At 49.6% G+C, this 17383-nt stretch overlaps 1 protein-coding gene across 1 annotated transcript; it reads right to left on the bottom strand.

Moving 5' to 3' along the window:
- Positions 1-1473: 1473 nt before the first annotated feature.
- STC2 (stanniocalcin 2) lies at positions 1474-12223 on the bottom strand. The gene is made up of 4 exons (XM_072348366.1): positions 11748-12223; positions 9795-9937; positions 7991-8202; positions 1474-4734 (listed from the first exon to the last, which is right to left on the bottom strand). The coding sequence occupies exons 1-4, from the start codon at positions 11899-11901 to the stop codon at positions 4341-4343; spliced, it is 903 nt and encodes a 300-aa protein (XP_072204467.1). The 5' UTR covers positions 11902-12223; the 3' UTR covers positions 1474-4340.
- Positions 12224-17383: the final 5160 nt, after the last annotated feature.

Genomic DNA, 17383 nt, shown 5'->3' on the forward strand with positions numbered 1-17383 from the left:
ACAGCTTCACCACTTCACACACGAGGAGGTGAAAAATTACTTTCCTGGCTGAAATTGCAGGGAGGGCAGAATGTGCTTACCTGGGCTGCAATGCCATGAGCGTATGGACGAGCTCCTGCAGGAGGTGCAACAGAATCTGTAATGCGACGGGTGGTCCAGCACCAGCTCCAGCTGCTTTGTGGTCTGTCCCATCTCAGTGAGCTCTGTCACACCCTCCCTGGCACGATGTGCTCCCGCTGTGCTGTTTGATGGCAGTTGCAGACAGCTTCTGCACCTAAAGGCAAAGCAATGCTCCAGGTCCTCAGCTGCTGCAGATCCCATTCAGGCGTGCGAAGCCCATCTCATCCAAAGGCTGCAGCGTGATCAGCTATTTTTAAACCCCACAGGAGGAGTGTTAAAAATGTGCTTTTTCATGCAAGCAGCCTTAAAAAAATATATCCCTGTGTTATGTTCTTGAGGTGCTTTCTCATAATTCCCCTATCCTCTTGCTGCCTACACTGCAATGCTGTATGAAAATGACTTTGAAAACAACACAAAGTGCTGTTTCTGCAAGGTTTTGCTTTTCTCCTTTGCTGAAACTCCATTAAGCATTTAAGATTGTGATACTGGTAATTCCTGGGATGGTAACAGAATGAGCTGAGAATTACAGATATTATTAGAGATCACAGAATGGCGTGGGTTGGGAGGGACCCCAGCGGTCATCCGGTTCCTTCACCTATATCCCATTGTCTGTATGGGGTCACTGCCTGATCCTCACTGACCCACTGCTGATGGTTGGCACCTGATGCCAAATAGATACTCTTTTTATGGTAACATCATGGAGGGGGATCTCTTGCAGTTTCCTGAACTACGGTGGTCTCTGGTATATGCAGGACAAACCTCATCTGCTGTCACAGCTTTTAGAAAGTGCTGCTGTTGTGTTTGTTAATGGATCTGGCTGAAACTCAGAACTCACGGCTCCGTCCCCTGCTTGGTGCTGCTGCTGCCTCAGGTCCCCTTCCCCAGCCAAACAGCATTTGGGCGCTGAGCTGCATGCAGAGCCAGGCTGGGCCGCCTCCCTGGGGCATTTTGGGCAATAGGCAAAAGGGACTCCACAGGCACCTCTGTCCACGTTCCCATCTCTGCTCCCAGCCCAAGCTGCCAGCTCCAGGCTCGCATCCCAGGTCTCCATCCCAGGGGAACGACACACCGGTGATGAGGTCCCTGTCCCTGGCACACAGCGGGGACGGCGGCTGCAGGGAGGGCTTGCACTGCCCCTGCCCAGGGACAGCCACCTCTGCCCTGGCTTCCAAGGGCCGTTCTTCCCCTTATTGCAGTAGCCAAAACCCCAGCTTAAACAAAAGCCAGCCCCAGACTTATTCAAAACATTTATTAGTGTTTAAGGAAAATAATAGTGTGAAAGGTACAGAGCTTTGAGTCTAAAGCCGTATGCTTTTTTTTTTTTTTTTTTTTTTAAATTATTTATTTTCTTACAAGCTTATTTGGCTGCAAATTCTACACGAGATAAAACTGGTCTGTTTTTGTTTTGTTTTTTCTCCCAGAGATTTGGAATTAAGGACAGTTTGTCTTTTTTTTCCCCTCCCTTTTAGTTCAGCACTTTAAGTTAGGACAGCATTTTCCAGGGTTTCTTGGTATCTTTTTCCAGCAGGCATTTTGCTTCTCCCAGTATTCTCATTCCAGAACAAGGCTCATTCCAGATGCAAAGCGTAAAGGAAACATTCATACCTTGGCTTTGAAGCTAAACCTCCTCCATGAACTGCGAGTTCATAAGGAATGTTAATTAAAGCATCATACAGTATCTAAATGGACTTTTTTTCTTCTATTTTTTTTTTCACTTTATAAAGAATTAAGGCTATGTAGATGTCACAATAAAATACTCTCAGGTAAAACGCACCCTATTTGTTAGACGTGAACGAAGGTTTAACAATAAATAAATGATTTATGCTGTCAATAACATTATGGAACTGTATAAAACTATATTTACGTAGCTTTAAACATAAAAAAAACAAACCCATACTAGTGGCATGAATATATACAACACAGGTCATGACGTACGTTTAAATTATCATAGCCAGCAGTGTTCTTTTTTTTTTTTTCCTTTTTCTTTAAATGGAGACACTATAATAAATAGAAATGTTAAATATTTACAATAATAGCATATGTGGAATCAGTAGATGAACACATAAAATCTTCACACACAGAGGGAAAAAAAGCAACGTTATGCCTTATACAAAAATCCTTCCCACCCACTGCTTGCCCACCCACCCCAAAGAGATTTCCATTGACCAAGGGGAATATAGTTTTCCCCACTCAGAACAAGAAATGAATACAAATAAAACTGTATGCATGCTGAGGTGATACGTTGACAGAGACATTCAAGGATGGATAGATCTGTATGTTTGGTTCCCATAGATGAATCGGACCTCCAACCAGAGAGATGCCCTGTTTTACTCTGATGTGTGAACACGACGTCGGTAGTGATTTGTTGGTTGTTTTGTGGGTTTTGTGTGTTCTTTTTTTTGTGCTAAAATGCCTGGATTGTCTTTTTGGTTCGAGCTTGTTCTACCTGGTGGCCACACACCACCAATAGGGAGAGGACGCTCACTGGAAGGAGCTCTGCTCCTTGGGTCAGGGCAGCCTTTGTCACTGCACCGGGTCTGATCCCACGTCTTCCTAATTAAGTTGAATGAAAACTTTGTCACAGAACGCAGCTAGACCCATTGGGATCAAGGTCACTTTGAACAAAGGCATGGTGATCACACGGAGGCACCTCTTCAACTTAGCGGTTCTCTCTCGCTTCCTACATGGCTTCTATTAAAAGTACTGCCTATAAATTCTGCAGGTGGATACATGCATTAAACCCTGAATATAGCTATTAGGAGCTGCGCTCACTTAGCAGTAGCTAAAATCTGAGTTGGAAATCGTAGCCAAATTCCAACACCCTCTACTGTTTATACAGCTCCTTCCCACCATGCGAGAAACGTACGTTGGTTCTCTGGGTACGTTCTGTCCCTACTCAACTGCCTTCCTGCCCCCACAGCTCTCCTCCCAAACTTTCTAAATAAGAAGGCTCAAATCCCTGGTGCGATTCCCACTTTCTAAGAAAACTCACTCTGCCTCCAGAGGAAGCTGAAGTACTCGCTCTTGTGTCCCCATGGATGCTGTCCCCTCCCTTTCCAGTACGATATCTGGGGATAAAGGATTGCAAGTCTGCAACCTGAGAACTGTAATTGCATAGGGGGTAGGAGAGATGCATCCGAACACCTCACTCACACAACAGCTTAGAGACAATAAATTCTTGGCACTCTTAATCTCCACTAAGTCACAACAATTAATGAAGTCAGTCCTCTCTCCTTATCTTTGGCATTTGATAAACCACAGCTGACAGGTGGGTTATAGCGGGCTCCACGTCCCAACAAACCACACCATGTTAGCTAAGGAGAAAGGTTCCATGGGCTTCTGACACAGCCCTGCAAAGAACTTCATACATGGGGTCCTGCATGGTCTGAGCCCATCCTCTAATGCTTGGGCTGTGCATAGGGCGGAGGAGCTGTATCTGAGTGGGGGGATTTAGAGGTTTGTGAAGGAGTTCCTGGGGGCCCTCCATGCTGTGGAGCTAGGTGAGTAACAGTCAGACTGCTCTGGCTGGAAGCTGACTGCCTTTGATAAGTGACTGGATAAGCAAGTGTCAAGTTATGCAGTGGTTAAAAAACAAATAGGGGGCACTTAAAAGTCGGCAGCGCTGCCCAATGGGGACAATGGCTCGGGAGACACATAGCAGACAGCACGGAGCTCCAGACTGCACAGTCCCTGCGCCAGAGGCAGGATGGCTATTTCACTGCAGAGTGTCACGGGCAGCCCTGAGCTCCTGCCTGCTCAGCCACAGGCAGAAACCAAACCCCTCTGGAATTCAGCCATCTGCTGCAAGGCTGCACCCGGAGCCCTTGGAGGTGCTAAGCCACGAACGGCTGCGTGCCATCTGCCTGAGCCCTCCTATAACCTTCTCCCAATAGAGGGGACCAAGAAAACAAACAAACAAATGCGCAACTCCTCCCCTCCCCACCCCAAAAAAAAAGGGGAAAAAAGAATTTAGTTGGAGACATTTTGCCACATTTGGTGGCTACTCAAGTGTCGAGTTTGCTGGATCAATAACCCACTGCCACTGCTCTCCCTTTGCTACTATATACACGGTTGCTGAGGTCTATATATCTTGCAATGCCCTGTGCTTGACCTCTGAATGGGAAATGCTTTGGAATGTCCATAGACGGGAAGATGGACTCAACGGAGGAAGGTTCCAGCAGAAGGGGAGGATGTGGGTAATGGGGGTTCGCTGCCTTTTCTCACCTCCGGATGTCCGAGAAGTCGGACAGTTCATCTGTCCGGTCCATGATCCCATGCACCCCTTTGGGACCATGGGCACCAGCCTTCACCCGGGCATGGGCGTTCAGGTGGCCCTTGGTACCTCTCTCTCCCTTGGCTGCTCGTGAGCTCTCCCTGTGCTCAGGCTCGGCAGGGACCAGCACATCCCCGCGGCCAGCAGCAGCTTTGCTGGCTTCGCCCATCTTCTTTTCGGGGCCCAGAACGGCATCGCCGTGCATGGAGGAGGTGCAGAAGCTCAGGATAGAGCAGAGACTTCCCCAGTTCTGTTCGCATTGGGCCTGGACACTTCTTGTTATTGCCTTTTTCACCTCCTCGCCACAGGTGAGCAGGATGTTCACTAGGTCAACATATGGCCTGGAGGTAAAGGAAACGATGAGAGTCAATAAATATACAGGAGGGTTTATCTATCAGTAAACTGGGGAAATGGCCTCCCTGCCTTCCCCTCCCCTCGCCCTCAGTACTGATCGGTTCATCTCCTGCCACCTGCTTACTTGGCAGCCAGGGGGGCACAAATCTCTTCCCTTGTGGGCTAGTTCTGCACCATATGCTTATTGTGCAGTGAACTGTGTTCTAACTGCCTATCTCACAGCAAGAAATGCACTCAATAGCATCCTGTGGATCCAAGTCTCACTGTAGTACTGAGTCTGCCTTTGCTGTTCCTGCAGTGGAGATGCTCTGGAGATGCTCTTACTTCCACCAGAGGAAGACAGGAGGTCTACAGCCTTTCAAGGTCAGGCTGGACAGGGCTCTGAGCACTGATGGAGCTTTAGGTGTCCCTGTTCATTGCAGGGGAGCTGGACTAAATGGCCTTTAAAGATTCTCCACACTTGGCAAAAGTGCTGTCAAATGGAAGAACTGCTATTTCTCACTATCTCTGGTTATCTCTTTCTATGCTCCTTTGTCTCTGTTAGCCAGGAGACACAACAAAGGAAGCCAGCCCTGATACACCAGCTTGCTGTCTACAGGTGAATACCCATCAGTAGACAACAGGCAGCCCACTCCCTCCTTTGAAGAGAGCAGCAAACATTCAGGTAGAGGTTCCCTGGCTTTTCTCACCATCTTCAGACCCACTCACGATCCCTTTGTCAGTAAGGCACGAGGAAACCCACTCTGGTGGCACCAAATGTTTTCTTCATTTCCTTACAAAGTTAAGTACAGCCTTCAGTGCGTCCCTTGTCCCAGCCAAAAAAAGGACTCCAAACAAGCCAAGGCCAAATCCCGTTCTGCTCCCACCCATGGCCACGCACAACGCGCCCTCTGAGCACAGGCAGCTCATTTCCTCCGCCAGGGGTCACAGAGTGCAGCAACTTTAAAATAGTTGCAGCCGCAGGTTTTGTGGGTCAATATTGATGTTGTTTATTGACACAACCACTCAGCTGCTTGCTGGCAATTCAAGCCAGGCCTATGGATGTGTCTCAGCCTTGTTGGAAGGAATCATCCAGACAGCAGATCAAGAGTTGCCTAGGCTCAGTGGTACAGGTGGCTGTGGTGGTATGAATGGGGGGCTGGTGGTGCACCTTACACTGTCCCTGTGACTGTGACAAACCCTGTATGACCACCTCTTCCCAAGAAGTGAGTCAGGGGAGATGAGAAAAACCTACAGATTATGATCAGCGTCAGAGACTACCCTGATTTTACTCTGCCCAACTGCTTAAGCTCATTGTGAATGACTAATCTTGGAAAGCCCTCCGTTCCCCTATCTCAAAATATTTCCCATGTTTGGATTGTTTCTGTCATGAAGGGAAAAAAAAAAAGAGAGAAAAAAAAGAAAAAACTATTTGGAATGCAGCAGCAAAAAGTCTGCCAGGGCCTGTCACCACTTCCACCATAGCAAATGGGTCTGACCCACATCCCCACAGCAGCTGACTCTTCAGGAAGAGACTCCGCTGCCTGAATGTGCATCCTTGAGAGCCAGAATGAAACAAGTCTGGCTTCTGAGCTCTTCGGTTTTGTCTTAAACATAAAATAGAAGATGGAAGAGAATTGAGCATATGAAGGGAAAAAAAAGAGAAAAAAAAAGAGAAGTTAAAATTGGGCATAACCTTTGCACAAGATCTTTGAAAGAAAAAGGCTGCTGGTATGACTAAAAAGTGGCTCGGCTGCCAAATATTTCAGGTATTCTAAGCCTGCCAGAGCCCTGTGGATTAATACTAGCCCATTTCTCCTTCACTGTTTTACTTTCTGCGTTTCAGCTGGCCTGACCATAGTACCTGAACTGAGCACAAGGCTGCAAGTCAGCAGACGTGATTTTATTTCCAGCCCCACCACACTTGCCTATTGATCTTGAACAAGTTACTTAGGTCAAGAATTTCAGCAATGGCCTCTAAATTTAGGGGAGGGGAGGAGGCTGGCTGGCTTCTATTTGGGGAGCCCCACGTAGAGAAGCTGAGCTCCGATGTTGTGAGATGCTGAGAATGAAGTGTAAGAGGCCCTGTATGAGATGATGTAAATTATAGGTGCTCAGTTGAATGACTCGTGTCTTCTAAGACTGAGAACCCCCAGTTCAACTCCCCAGAAATAAGCAGCTGCCTTTGGTCATTCTTGCTTTAGCCTGCTTGTAAAATAAGAGTACTTCAGATCCTATTTCTACAGCATTTGGCTCTCATATTTCTTATCTATAAGTGATGGGAGGGTTAATGGGTACCAATCACCCGGCTTATAGCCACTTAGTGCAGGCTCAGGGTACCTACAGCATGGTGCTGGTGTGCAGGGTGCAGCACAGCCCCCCCCTATCCCCAGTCATGCTGCTGCTCCTAGCCTCAGGAATTCCATGGAAAGGGCCTTGCTTTCAAGCCATCACGTTCAGTGTGCACAAACCACAGCAAACTGTTCTGCATTTGAGGAACCTGGCATCAAAGGGCCCCTCTTCCTCTCTGTAGCTGCACCTATAGGGACCACCAATGGAAATGCAAGCCTAGCAGTCAAAAAGCGTTGATTCTGTGAACAAATTAATGTCAGTCACTGGGATTTGGGGTTTTTGTGCTGGGGATAGGAAGGCACAGGAGGGAAATGCCAGACTGCAGCTCTGCCTCCCTTCTTGGGAGTGAGATGTTCGCCTGCAAGAAAAATGGGCTCTGAGCTTTGCATCCATGCACAGAGCTGGTAAAAACAGCTTGTACCTGTTTTGTTGCTGCCATGGAGCAGCTCTGATCACTTTCAGTCAGGGTTTGTTCTGCCAGTGCTTGGAGGCAGCACAGAACCCATCAGAACCACTCAACATCTGACTTGTGCCTTCACTTTGCGCACCTCCATGTTTTATTAGAAAGCATCCGGGATTAATAAGGGATGAGATGCATGGGAGATCACCTGGGGGAGTGCAGCTTCTTCCAGGACAATTAACTGGGAGAGATTTGGAAGTATGTATTTACAGAAGAAATGATCCTGCTGCCAACTCTGCCCAGATCTCCTTCTCCCTACTGTTCTGCCTGTCATGTGAGCAAGCAAGTCTTCCCTGGCCCGTGTGAAGAAAGCATTCCCTTAGTGCTGCACGTGGGAAAACAAGGCCAGAAGAAGGCAAAACAGCTTTTGGGCAGATGCAGAACCCCTTGGCACCACTGTGCTCCTGGAAGGAGCTCCCACGCCTCTGACTGCGCTGCGCAGCGGCACTTACTCATGCTGCAGCAGGTCTTTGAAGTGAATCATCTCCACAATGACCTGGACGTTCTCCTTGGCAGCGGAGCAGAGGTCATGCTTCAGGTAGCACTCCCGCTGTAACTGGAACACCATCTCTTTAATGGCTGGGCACTTACGGCTGATGCAGCTGAATTTATGCCTCAAGGCATGAGCCTTACACTTCAGAGCGTCTTTAATGAAGGATTTTCCCTGAGAAGAAAAGAAATGGAGGAGGTCGGTGTTTCTGCCCATTAAGCGCAGCAGCTGATTTATGCCCAGCTAGCTGCTCTGCAGGACAATGTCAGGGGTTATTACACTGCTGGGGATATCACTCGGTGGCTGCATTTCCCCTCTTCTCTTTGTTTATCTGCCTTGAAAGACCACACTGAGTAACCCTGCCTTGCTCTTCCATAGGAGCTGAACCCACTGGGCTTCCTCACAGGCATTATGAGGTTGCTCACAATTCACTCATTCAACTGCTTAGGGGGAAAAAATCAAAACCATCCCTGCCTTTCCTCCGTGCTGCTGACACCACACCATGTGTGTCATAGCCTGGCAGCTCTTCTCGCTCCCTCCACTCTGCTGAGCAATAAATGCGTGGAAGCCTCTCGCAGCTCTTAACTGCATCGGAACGTTCTATACAAATGCTTCTGGATGACCAGATTCTTACTGCCCTTTATCCAAAGGGTATGCCAGCATGGTTCCATCAATACAAACTGAAGATTCACCCAGATCTGTGAGCAGGTTTTGTCTCCAACTTGTTTCAACCCAGCAATGTTTTTTTTTGCCAATCAAACAACAACTCCAGTTATCACTCCTGCCCCACATGCCCTTCCCTTCAGGGTGAAACATGCACAGCACAGCGGGAGAAGGAGGATAAGAGAAAATTAGTATGCAAACCCAACCTGACATCATTACTTATGTTTCAGAGAGAGCAGAAAGCAGAGAATGGCTAGTGCTAGCCCTGCTGTTCAATGCACTCTGAACTCGGAAGCTCTAAAAGCTTCCCACATGCTTTAGGAGAAACAACCCCCGTGTCAGCAGTTAGCCAGACCCTCTGCACATCCATGGCAATGTCAGCCTAAGCTTCCCTACGCCAGGCTCTCAGCAGTGCTGTGGAGCTGCTGCTCTGCTGTAAGCTGTGCACTCAGGCCAGATGCTGCTGGCCCGCCGTCACGCTCTCTCCCCTCCACGCTGAAATGGGAGAGGAGGTTTACAAGGCATAATAACAGGATGTCTCAATGATGCATAAACGGTCTGGGGAGAAAATGAAGGAGACGAACTTAATACTGCATACCATCCGAGTAATGTATTTTAATGTCAGTGCTTGAACTGAAGGCTGATTTGAATGCGGCAGCTTTAGGAGGCTGCCTGTACTGGTTGTGCGCAAGTCTGGGGAAGAACCATGCTTTAATAACTGCACGTTGGGAAATGCTTTCTGATACATCTAAATGAGCTTGGGAGCCCAAGCTGCACTGCAGAACCATCTTTAAACAAAGATGACGTAGCAGCTTAAGCCGCTTAATGCTTCTGAAAACCATGCTCATCTATGTGGCTGTTCTGATTTAGTTATCCTGGGAACAGCAGGGAAACATCCTCCCATGGAGCTGAGCAAGGGACAGCCTGGCTGCTGGGACGCTGCTCTTGGGTTATGATTCTGGACCTTTCAAGAGAAAAAAATCCTACTGAAGCTGTTCACGTGCAAAAGCAGGCTGCTCCTTAATGCTTTTTCCTAAGATGTACTGAAGAGCAAAAATACATGCAAAGTGCACACGAGAACCAAACGTATCTGGCTGCATTACCTGGGCATCGAATTTTCCAGCGTTGTGCAGGAAAGTCATGCAGATCTCGTGTAAGCCTCGGATCTCACAAGAATTGTTCTCAAAGCACTCAAACACTCCGCATCCCACATCGCCAGCATTAACCAGGCAGTGCTGGATCTCAGCTAAAATGAGCATGGATTACAGTTAGCTTGATGAACTGTTCTGAGGAGCTGCTGGTGGGTAGAGGGGAGGGAGAGAGAGAGATTTTGCTAACATCATCAGTTTGGAAGAAAAAGCTCATGTGACAACAGTTATTGTACCCACAGCATGCCCACTTTCTGCAGAAATTAGGCCAAAACTTGGGTGCATTATGTTATGAAAGTGATATCTAAGAAACAAGTGCCAAATCCACTACACTTACGTCAGGCTACTTCACATGAGAACTAACGCTCTGCATTCCTCAGGAGCAAAGGACAGGCAGGATTCTTGCTGTCTGACTGTACAGAGCCCCCATCAAATCCCAGTGCCAAAATGAGAGGACACTGAGAAGCTGCTTCCAGCCCAATGAGCTGCTCCTGGCACTGGGAGGTGGTTCCTGTGCTACGGCACAGCGTTCTCATCGGCTGCTGGGTGTCCCCTGGGCTGATGTCTATGAAGTTAATGGCAAAACTCCCACTGATAAACAAAGTCCTTTGCACTGAGAGTTGCATAAAGCTGAGACTATGTCCTCACCTAGGCAAAAAAAATCAATTGAAAAGACATTTTTATATGTGTATTTATAACATATAAAGTAGATCTACTGGACTCAGCGGTTACATCCGTGTTTATTCTACGCTGTCAGCTATTATGTAATAGCATTAAAAAAATGCTGGCTAACACTTGGGGAAAAAAATAACTAAAATTCCAATTCAGCTTTAAAAAAAAAAGAAAGAAAGAAAAAAAAAAGATGTTGGTAGCATTGCCAGAGTGAAGGGGGTTACTGAGAAAGCCCGGGGATAAAGTTAAACAGGGGCAGCTTTTAGACTGGGACCGAGGATGCTAAGAATGTCTGCGCGCCGTGCCCTAGTGGTACCTTTAATTAAAGCTCGCTCTTGGGAGCCTGCCTAACCCCTCCGAACCGCAGCGTGTTCCAGGCATCCCCTGTGCCGTGCGGTCCCTCTGCCGAGCGCTCGCTGCAACTTCCCGGCTGGGCGCAGCCTCCCGCACGCAGCGCGGATACGAGTGCGGAGCCCGACGGGGTTCACGCGAATCCCCGGCTCGGAACCAGCCCACACTCCTCCTTCCCACCTGCCCCGGGGTGCTGTTGGTGGGCACCCGGGGGGATGGGGGGCGCAAGGTTCGCCTCCGGGCTTCACCCCGGCGTAGTGCGCCGCGGAGGGCCGCCCCGACAGCGCGCACCGGGGGAAAAAATGGAGCTCTTTGTGGAGCTGCGGAGCGCGGAGCCGGGCTTTTTTGGGGCCGGGAGCTCAGCTGTAGTGCTTGTGTTGGCATCCGGATGCAAACCCTCGGCGGATCACATGTCCTGGCTCCAGCGTGCTGAGAACTGCACAGTGCCGTGATTCACATGTGGCAGTCCCTAATGGGCATTCGTGCATTCCTGCTCGTGTGTGTTTAAACACGTCTCGCAGCACGGAGAGTGTTAAAAGAAAAAAAAGAAAAGAAAAGGGGGGAAAAAGGGGAGGGGGGGGGGGCAGAGGGGGGGAAGGGAAACGCTGGATCCCGCGGTCTATGCGCACGGCTGGGAAGCGATCCAGCAGAGCGCACGCTCTTTCGAGGCAGATAATGCCCGGGTGAAGGAGAGACCCCCGCACACCGCCCTCCTCCACACCCGTCGCATCACTGCGCGGCTCCCGCGGGGGGAGGCAGAGCCGGGACCCTTTTCTTCCGTCCCCTGGCCGAGAAACTTTCCGCTCGCCCCCGGCCACGCTGCCGGGCAGCTCCGAGCTGTCAGAACCCACCGATCCCCCCAACCAACAGCCCCCACAGCCGTACCTGTGTTCTGCAGGGACAGCCGCCCCTTCTGCTGCGGGCTGCGCTCGGGCTGTCCCTCGGGCGGCCGCGTGGCCTCAGTGCCCGCCGCCGCCGCCCGGGCGAGGAGCAGCAGCAGAGCCAGGGCCGGCAGCTCGCCGCGGAGCCCCGCGCACATGGTCGCGCTTTGCCCTCCTCCTCCTCGCCGTCTCCTCGTCCTCCTCCTCCCCCGCGGGCTGCTGCTGCTGCCGCCGCACCCGGGCCCAGCGCGCTGCTCGCCGCGGCCCCGCGTACCGCATGTGCCCGGCGCTGCTCGGCGCGGAGTGTCGGCGGCGGCGCCGGAGGGTGCCTCAAATATCCCCGCCGAGCCCCGGTGGCACTCGCATGAGGGAGCCGAGCAGGTGTCGCTCCGCGTCGCGGCCAATGGCAGCCGCCGCCCGCTCCGACCGCCCGCCGGGGGCCGGCCCTGCCCTGGCGGCAGGTTGCAGCCTCCCGCCTCCCCCGGCCCCCCCCTCCAACCCCGCTCCGCTCCGAGCCGCGCTGAGCCGGGCTGGGTGCGGGGGGTGACGGAGCGGAGCGCTGGGGCTGGGGGCGGTTGGGCCGCTTCCGCTGTCCTGCGGCACTCCGCTCTCGTTGCATGACTTGGTTAAAAAAATAAAACATCTCCTCTCACCTCCCCCCCCCCCCCCTTTCTTTCACCCCCCGCGCCTTGTCCAGAGCAGAGCAGCTGTTGCACAGAGTTTCTTGGAAATCTTCCCCTCCCTTTTTCCTTTTCCTTCCTTCCTCCCCCCCCCCCCCCTTTTCTTTTTTCTTTTTTCTTTTTTTTTTTTTTTAATAAATTTTTATTTTCCAAAGATTTGGGATCATGCATGGGGACAAATAGGACAAAGCCATCACTTAGAAGGGACGTGGTGGGATGTGGCACTCGAGCACTTTGCCTTTCATGCCCGCAGAAGTGCACACTACAAGGAGGGGGCATCACCCTCGTACCCCCCCCCACCCAACCCTGCTGCATCCCCAGCTCTCGCTGCTCCTTTTGGTCTTGGTAGCTGAGTGGTGGGGGTGGTGTCGGAAGGAAAATATACAGCAGGTGATGGGAAGTGCTGTGCTGGCACGGACAGGGCCGCCTGCTCCCCTCGCCCTGCTGTAATGCACATCAGATGTTTCATCAGCCCCCGGTGCTGCATGGGGCGTGCTGGGCTGGGGGTCCCGCTGAGTGGGGGGGGGGGCACAGTCAGGAATGTCTCCAGCTGCTGCCGCTGCCTTCCCCACAGCTGTCAGAATGCACTTGAGGAAATCCACTCACACCTCCCCGAGCAGGGGTCTCCTCGGTGGGACGTGCTGCCGTGCTGCAGGACCATGGCTCCACTGCAGCACAGGCACTCCATCTCCCAGCTCTCTCCCTGCTGCCCCCAGCACCCTCAGCTCTGCTTGCTTGGGCCTTCCCTTCTGTCCCAAGCTGGAGCTTTGCTCACTGGGTCTGATCTGTGCAGTTTCTACTTATTGTTCTGTAAGGTTTGACAGATGAGCATCATTTTAAGACCAAAATCCTTAAGCTGTGCCAAGCTCATGTGGAAATTCCCTGTTATCAATGCACTGCTGCCTCAAAAACTGCAGCATGCAGCTTCCCTCTGAGCTCACTGTGCTGTGTGGATGATTGCAAAGCCCCCGTGCCCTTTTGACAATGGAAAAGAGGATTTTTTTTGTGCATGTTTGTTTGTTTGCTTCATTTTTACCTCGCCCTGGTGCTTGCTGGCCCTCCTTCTGCCCTTGTCCTCCAAGCTATTTATTCTGCTGAAGAATTTTACTGTTTAACTGTCTCTGCTGGGTTTAACCACCTGCCCTTAGCAGTTCTCATCTCCAGTGCTGGAGAAGCAGTGGCTGAGTTAGCTCAGAGCAGCTCGGATGGAGACAGGCAGGGAAGCTTAAGGTGCAGCAGAGAGGCAACAAGCAATATTTCCGAGCTGCAAATTGTATTGTATTTGCAGTAAACATTTTTTGTAATGATTTTTGTTTCCATGCCTCACAAATGGTACTTCCTTCTGTCATCTCTCCACTGCTTCAGGTCAGATGCTCTCCTGCAGCCATGCCCCACAGACCTCTCTGCCCTTCATTAAAGTTACAATTTTTGGGTGGGTTTTTCCCCTTCTAACTCAAAGGAATTCCACACCTCCTCCATCCCAGACCCCACTCCCCCCCCTCTGGGCTCCTTTGTGCTCACAGCATCCTTTGAACCACACGGTGTCCATCTTCCCCTTCAGCCCACATTGCATCGATTGCTCCCTCCAAGGTTATTTTCACGTTTCTCCTCCTTACCAAACCTGTGCCTATCACAGCACCCCCTCGTGTTACTGTTTGGTGGAGAAAGCTGACAGCGAGCAGAACGCTCCCCACTGCCTTCTGCTCTGCAGCGCTGTGGGCAGAGATGGGATTTTCTCCCTTTTCTCTCCCTCCTCAGGGTGCTCTGGGATCATAGGATCCATTCCCTTCCCAAGCAAGGCAGGGTGCAGTGAGTGCATCGTAAAACCAAGAGCTGTCAGAAAAAATGCTCACGACACACAATTCGTGCTCTAGCAATTTTGGCATCTTCTGGAGAACAGCGTTTTACTCGTTCTCTGGCTGCCAGTATGAGTGCCAGGTGATTTTATAGAGCACTTATCAATTCCAGCCATTTCGGGGCTGGTTTCCAGCTGCTTTGGGATGCCTCTGAGCTGTGGATGTGCTCGGGCAGCAGGGAGCTCAGGTCTGGCTGTGGGATGGGGTCTGGCCCTCAGGGTGCTGTGTGAGAAGGGACCTCAGAGAGGGTTGAGGCTCATTCCAACAGCCTGTTGGCTTTGGGAAGTGCTTTTGAGCTCCCTTTGACTAATGCATATAGGTGTTACTTTATAACAGCGTTTTGTGCTTTGATCAAAACATGATCAAGCGTGAACGTTTTGCAACTGCCTTTAAATGGGAAGCATTTAATTGTTTGGGGTTTTCAGGGAGAAGAGGTGCTTTCATGATTATTATCAGGGCTGCGTCCCTGCAAGGCCTTCTCATGCTGGTGAAGGCTGAAAAATGCTGCGCAAGAGGCACATGGGGAGAAGCCGGCAACTTGAAAAGGGCAGAGGATGCTGTGGGGAAGGTGTGCCAAGGTCTGGGTTCTGGGAGTTTATCGGTGACTAAAAGGGTTTTGCAGCAGAGGTACAATAAGCTGTGCTGTGCAGCCCAAGCAGCGCAACGTATTTCATCAGACTTGAGAAAAGAAGCAAGACTGGGGAATTTAGCGTTGCCTCTTCTCCTGGGTAATTTCCCCACCTCGGGGCTTAGTGCAAGGTGCTGACTTGCAAATGACACATCATTACGAACCAGCCCAGAGCTGCAGAGCATCGCTGGGAAAGTGGTCGGAGAGTGGAGGAGCTGCCTCTTGGACATTGCTCCTGGTGTGGGACCTGCGCTGGGAAGGTTGCTTTAATTCCCATAAGCTGGTTCTTGGATGGTGCGAATAAAGCTGCTGACGGTGACTGAAATGGATTTGACACTGGAGAACCTGTCAGGCTCGGTGTAGGTGGGCCTGGTGGGAAGCTTGAAAGGTCTGTATTTTAAGCCACTTTTCCTCCATCTATCATCGATTCGGTATTTTTGAATCTCTGTCACTGTAGTTTTGATGACGAATGAGCAGAAGTTGACAAGCCACAGAAAATGAAATGCAAGAAGAGTTGAGAGCTAGTTATGTTACAAATGACACCGACTTGTTTTCCCTATTATGTAAAAACCAAGCACTTGAGAAATGGTCCCAGCGAGTTACGCACCGGGTTTAAAGATGGTTTGGCTTCTCTGATAGAATATGGACTATTTGAGAGATTTATAAGGGTCAGAAATCCTGCCGAACGTTTTAGTATTTAGAGCAGCAGGAAACCACTCTGCGATATTTTTAAAGCAGGTATTTACTCAAGTAATTGGTTACTTTTTATGTGGAATGAGAAAACCTGGTGTAGCTATATTGGACTTGACATAAAAGAGAGGTATGTAATTTGTGAGCAAAACAGGGTGGAATGTACACATTGTACCTGGGGAGGTATTTCGAGAAAGACAACTCCTTGAGACAAAAAGCCAAAACAACAGACGAGCTGGGTTGCATGCCAGCATTGTTTATTCCTTGGTTAATCAGCTGTGTAATGAGTGTCCAGAAACAAACCCTGCTGCCCAGGTAGGTTAAGTTTCAAACCTTTCAAGCTTTGTGGACTTGGTAAAATGGATTACATGGAAGCTGGACGAGAAACACATGTTTCTGAGAACACTTTGGTTCAAATAATAATAATAATAATAATAATAGAAAAGCGGCAATGTTGGTGCCAACAATTTACTACAGAATATATGAACCAGATGCCGTTAAACTATAATTCCAAGCAATTTGCCAGAATTATGTATTGATTTTATTCCTGCAGTCCAACTGAAGATCCGCGTGTTTCTTATTACTTGTGGATATAAACAAAAATGTGGTGCGATTACGACGAATATAAGGCAGATAATGCCAAACAGACGGGATTTCTGTGACTACTGCACTAAGTAAAGAAAAATGGAAGCTCTGTTGATAATTACGTGCAAAGGGCTCGGGCAGAATGTGGCGATTCAAATTGAGGCGTATCAGGCTGCAGTCTGCTTAGTCACCAGATAAGAGCTTTGGCCAAACGCATCTGTTTCTCCCCATTTCTCACAGTAGTACATTCCTTTTTTTTTTCTTCTTCTTCTTAAAAGAATGGGAAAGAGATCTGTAAGACATGCTGAATTACTTACATTCTTCACTACTATAATACAGGGAAGGGACTCGTTCTCTGCTTCTTGCGGGCAATCTCTGACTTGCCAGTTCTTACCCAGATGAGCTGCTTTGTGATGCTTAAAAAGACAGACATTGACGTCAAGCCTGCCATCTTGAAAGGACAGAATGAGTTTTAGGAGGAGTTTTTATGCCATTACATGTCATTCAGGTTATAAAGAGCTCTGGCTGACACTCCTACAAGCTGAAACAGCCTTTACCTACTGTCAAGAGGCTCTCAGAAAACCTCAAATAATTCCCTTCAGTGAAGTGGCTGCCTCAGTCATCTGTGGCTTGACGCAGAGAAGTGCTGAACATCCTGTAACACCCATGTCCCCAGGTTGGCCTCCAAGGCAGCCAGGAGGAAAATAACGCTGGAAACTCAAGGAAAGAGATTTGAGAAGGAGACTGGATTCAGAGAATTGTTCGGTGAAGTCACCCAAGCCAAATTCCCTGTTGTGTTATGAAGGAAAGAGTAATCTGCAAAAGATTTGCAATTGAGTCTTTGGTCTCATCCCGACTCATCTGCACAAATCTTGCTGATTTTGAGGAAAACTCTTTCTGTAGAGCAAAAGGTGTTTTGTGGGATCCCCATCGCAAGACCACCAGGTACAGAAAGTGTCAAAGTTAATGTGCTTCGATGGGGGCAGGATCCAGACTCAGATATCAGTGTCCACCTGCAATGCAATATGATTTTGAACCTGCCAAGTCCTGAAGCAGCAGTTACAGGAGAGAGAACTGCCACTACAATGCTAATACCAAAGCCCGGTGCAAACAATTTAGCTAAGTGCCAGAGCTGACACATTTATCAGACACAGCCCAACTTATGTGTGTTTATGATGCAATTATATGAGGCAGAAGTTAA

The sequence above is a fragment of the Excalfactoria chinensis genome, chromosome 13 (genome assembly GCF_039878825.1).
Source record: "Excalfactoria chinensis isolate bCotChi1 chromosome 13, bCotChi1.hap2, whole genome shotgun sequence".
In the NCBI taxonomy this organism is placed as follows: Eukaryota; Metazoa; Chordata; class Aves; order Galliformes; family Phasianidae; genus Excalfactoria; species Excalfactoria chinensis.

Bases quoted from the DNA above. Each gene is read 5' to 3' on its own strand.
- STC2 (XM_072348366.1), bottom strand. From the start codon at position 11,901: ATGTGCGCGGGGCTCCGCGGCGAGCTGCCGGCCCTGGCTCTGCTGCTG. The intron at 8,203-9,794 runs GTAATGCAGCCA...TTTTCTTCTCAG, and splicing joins CTGGAAAATTCGATGCCCAG to GGAAAATCCTTCATTAAAGA. The intron at 4,735-7,990 runs GTAAGTGCCGCT...CTTTACCTCCAG, and splicing joins AAAGACCTGCTGCAGCATGA to GCCATATGTTGACCTAGTGA.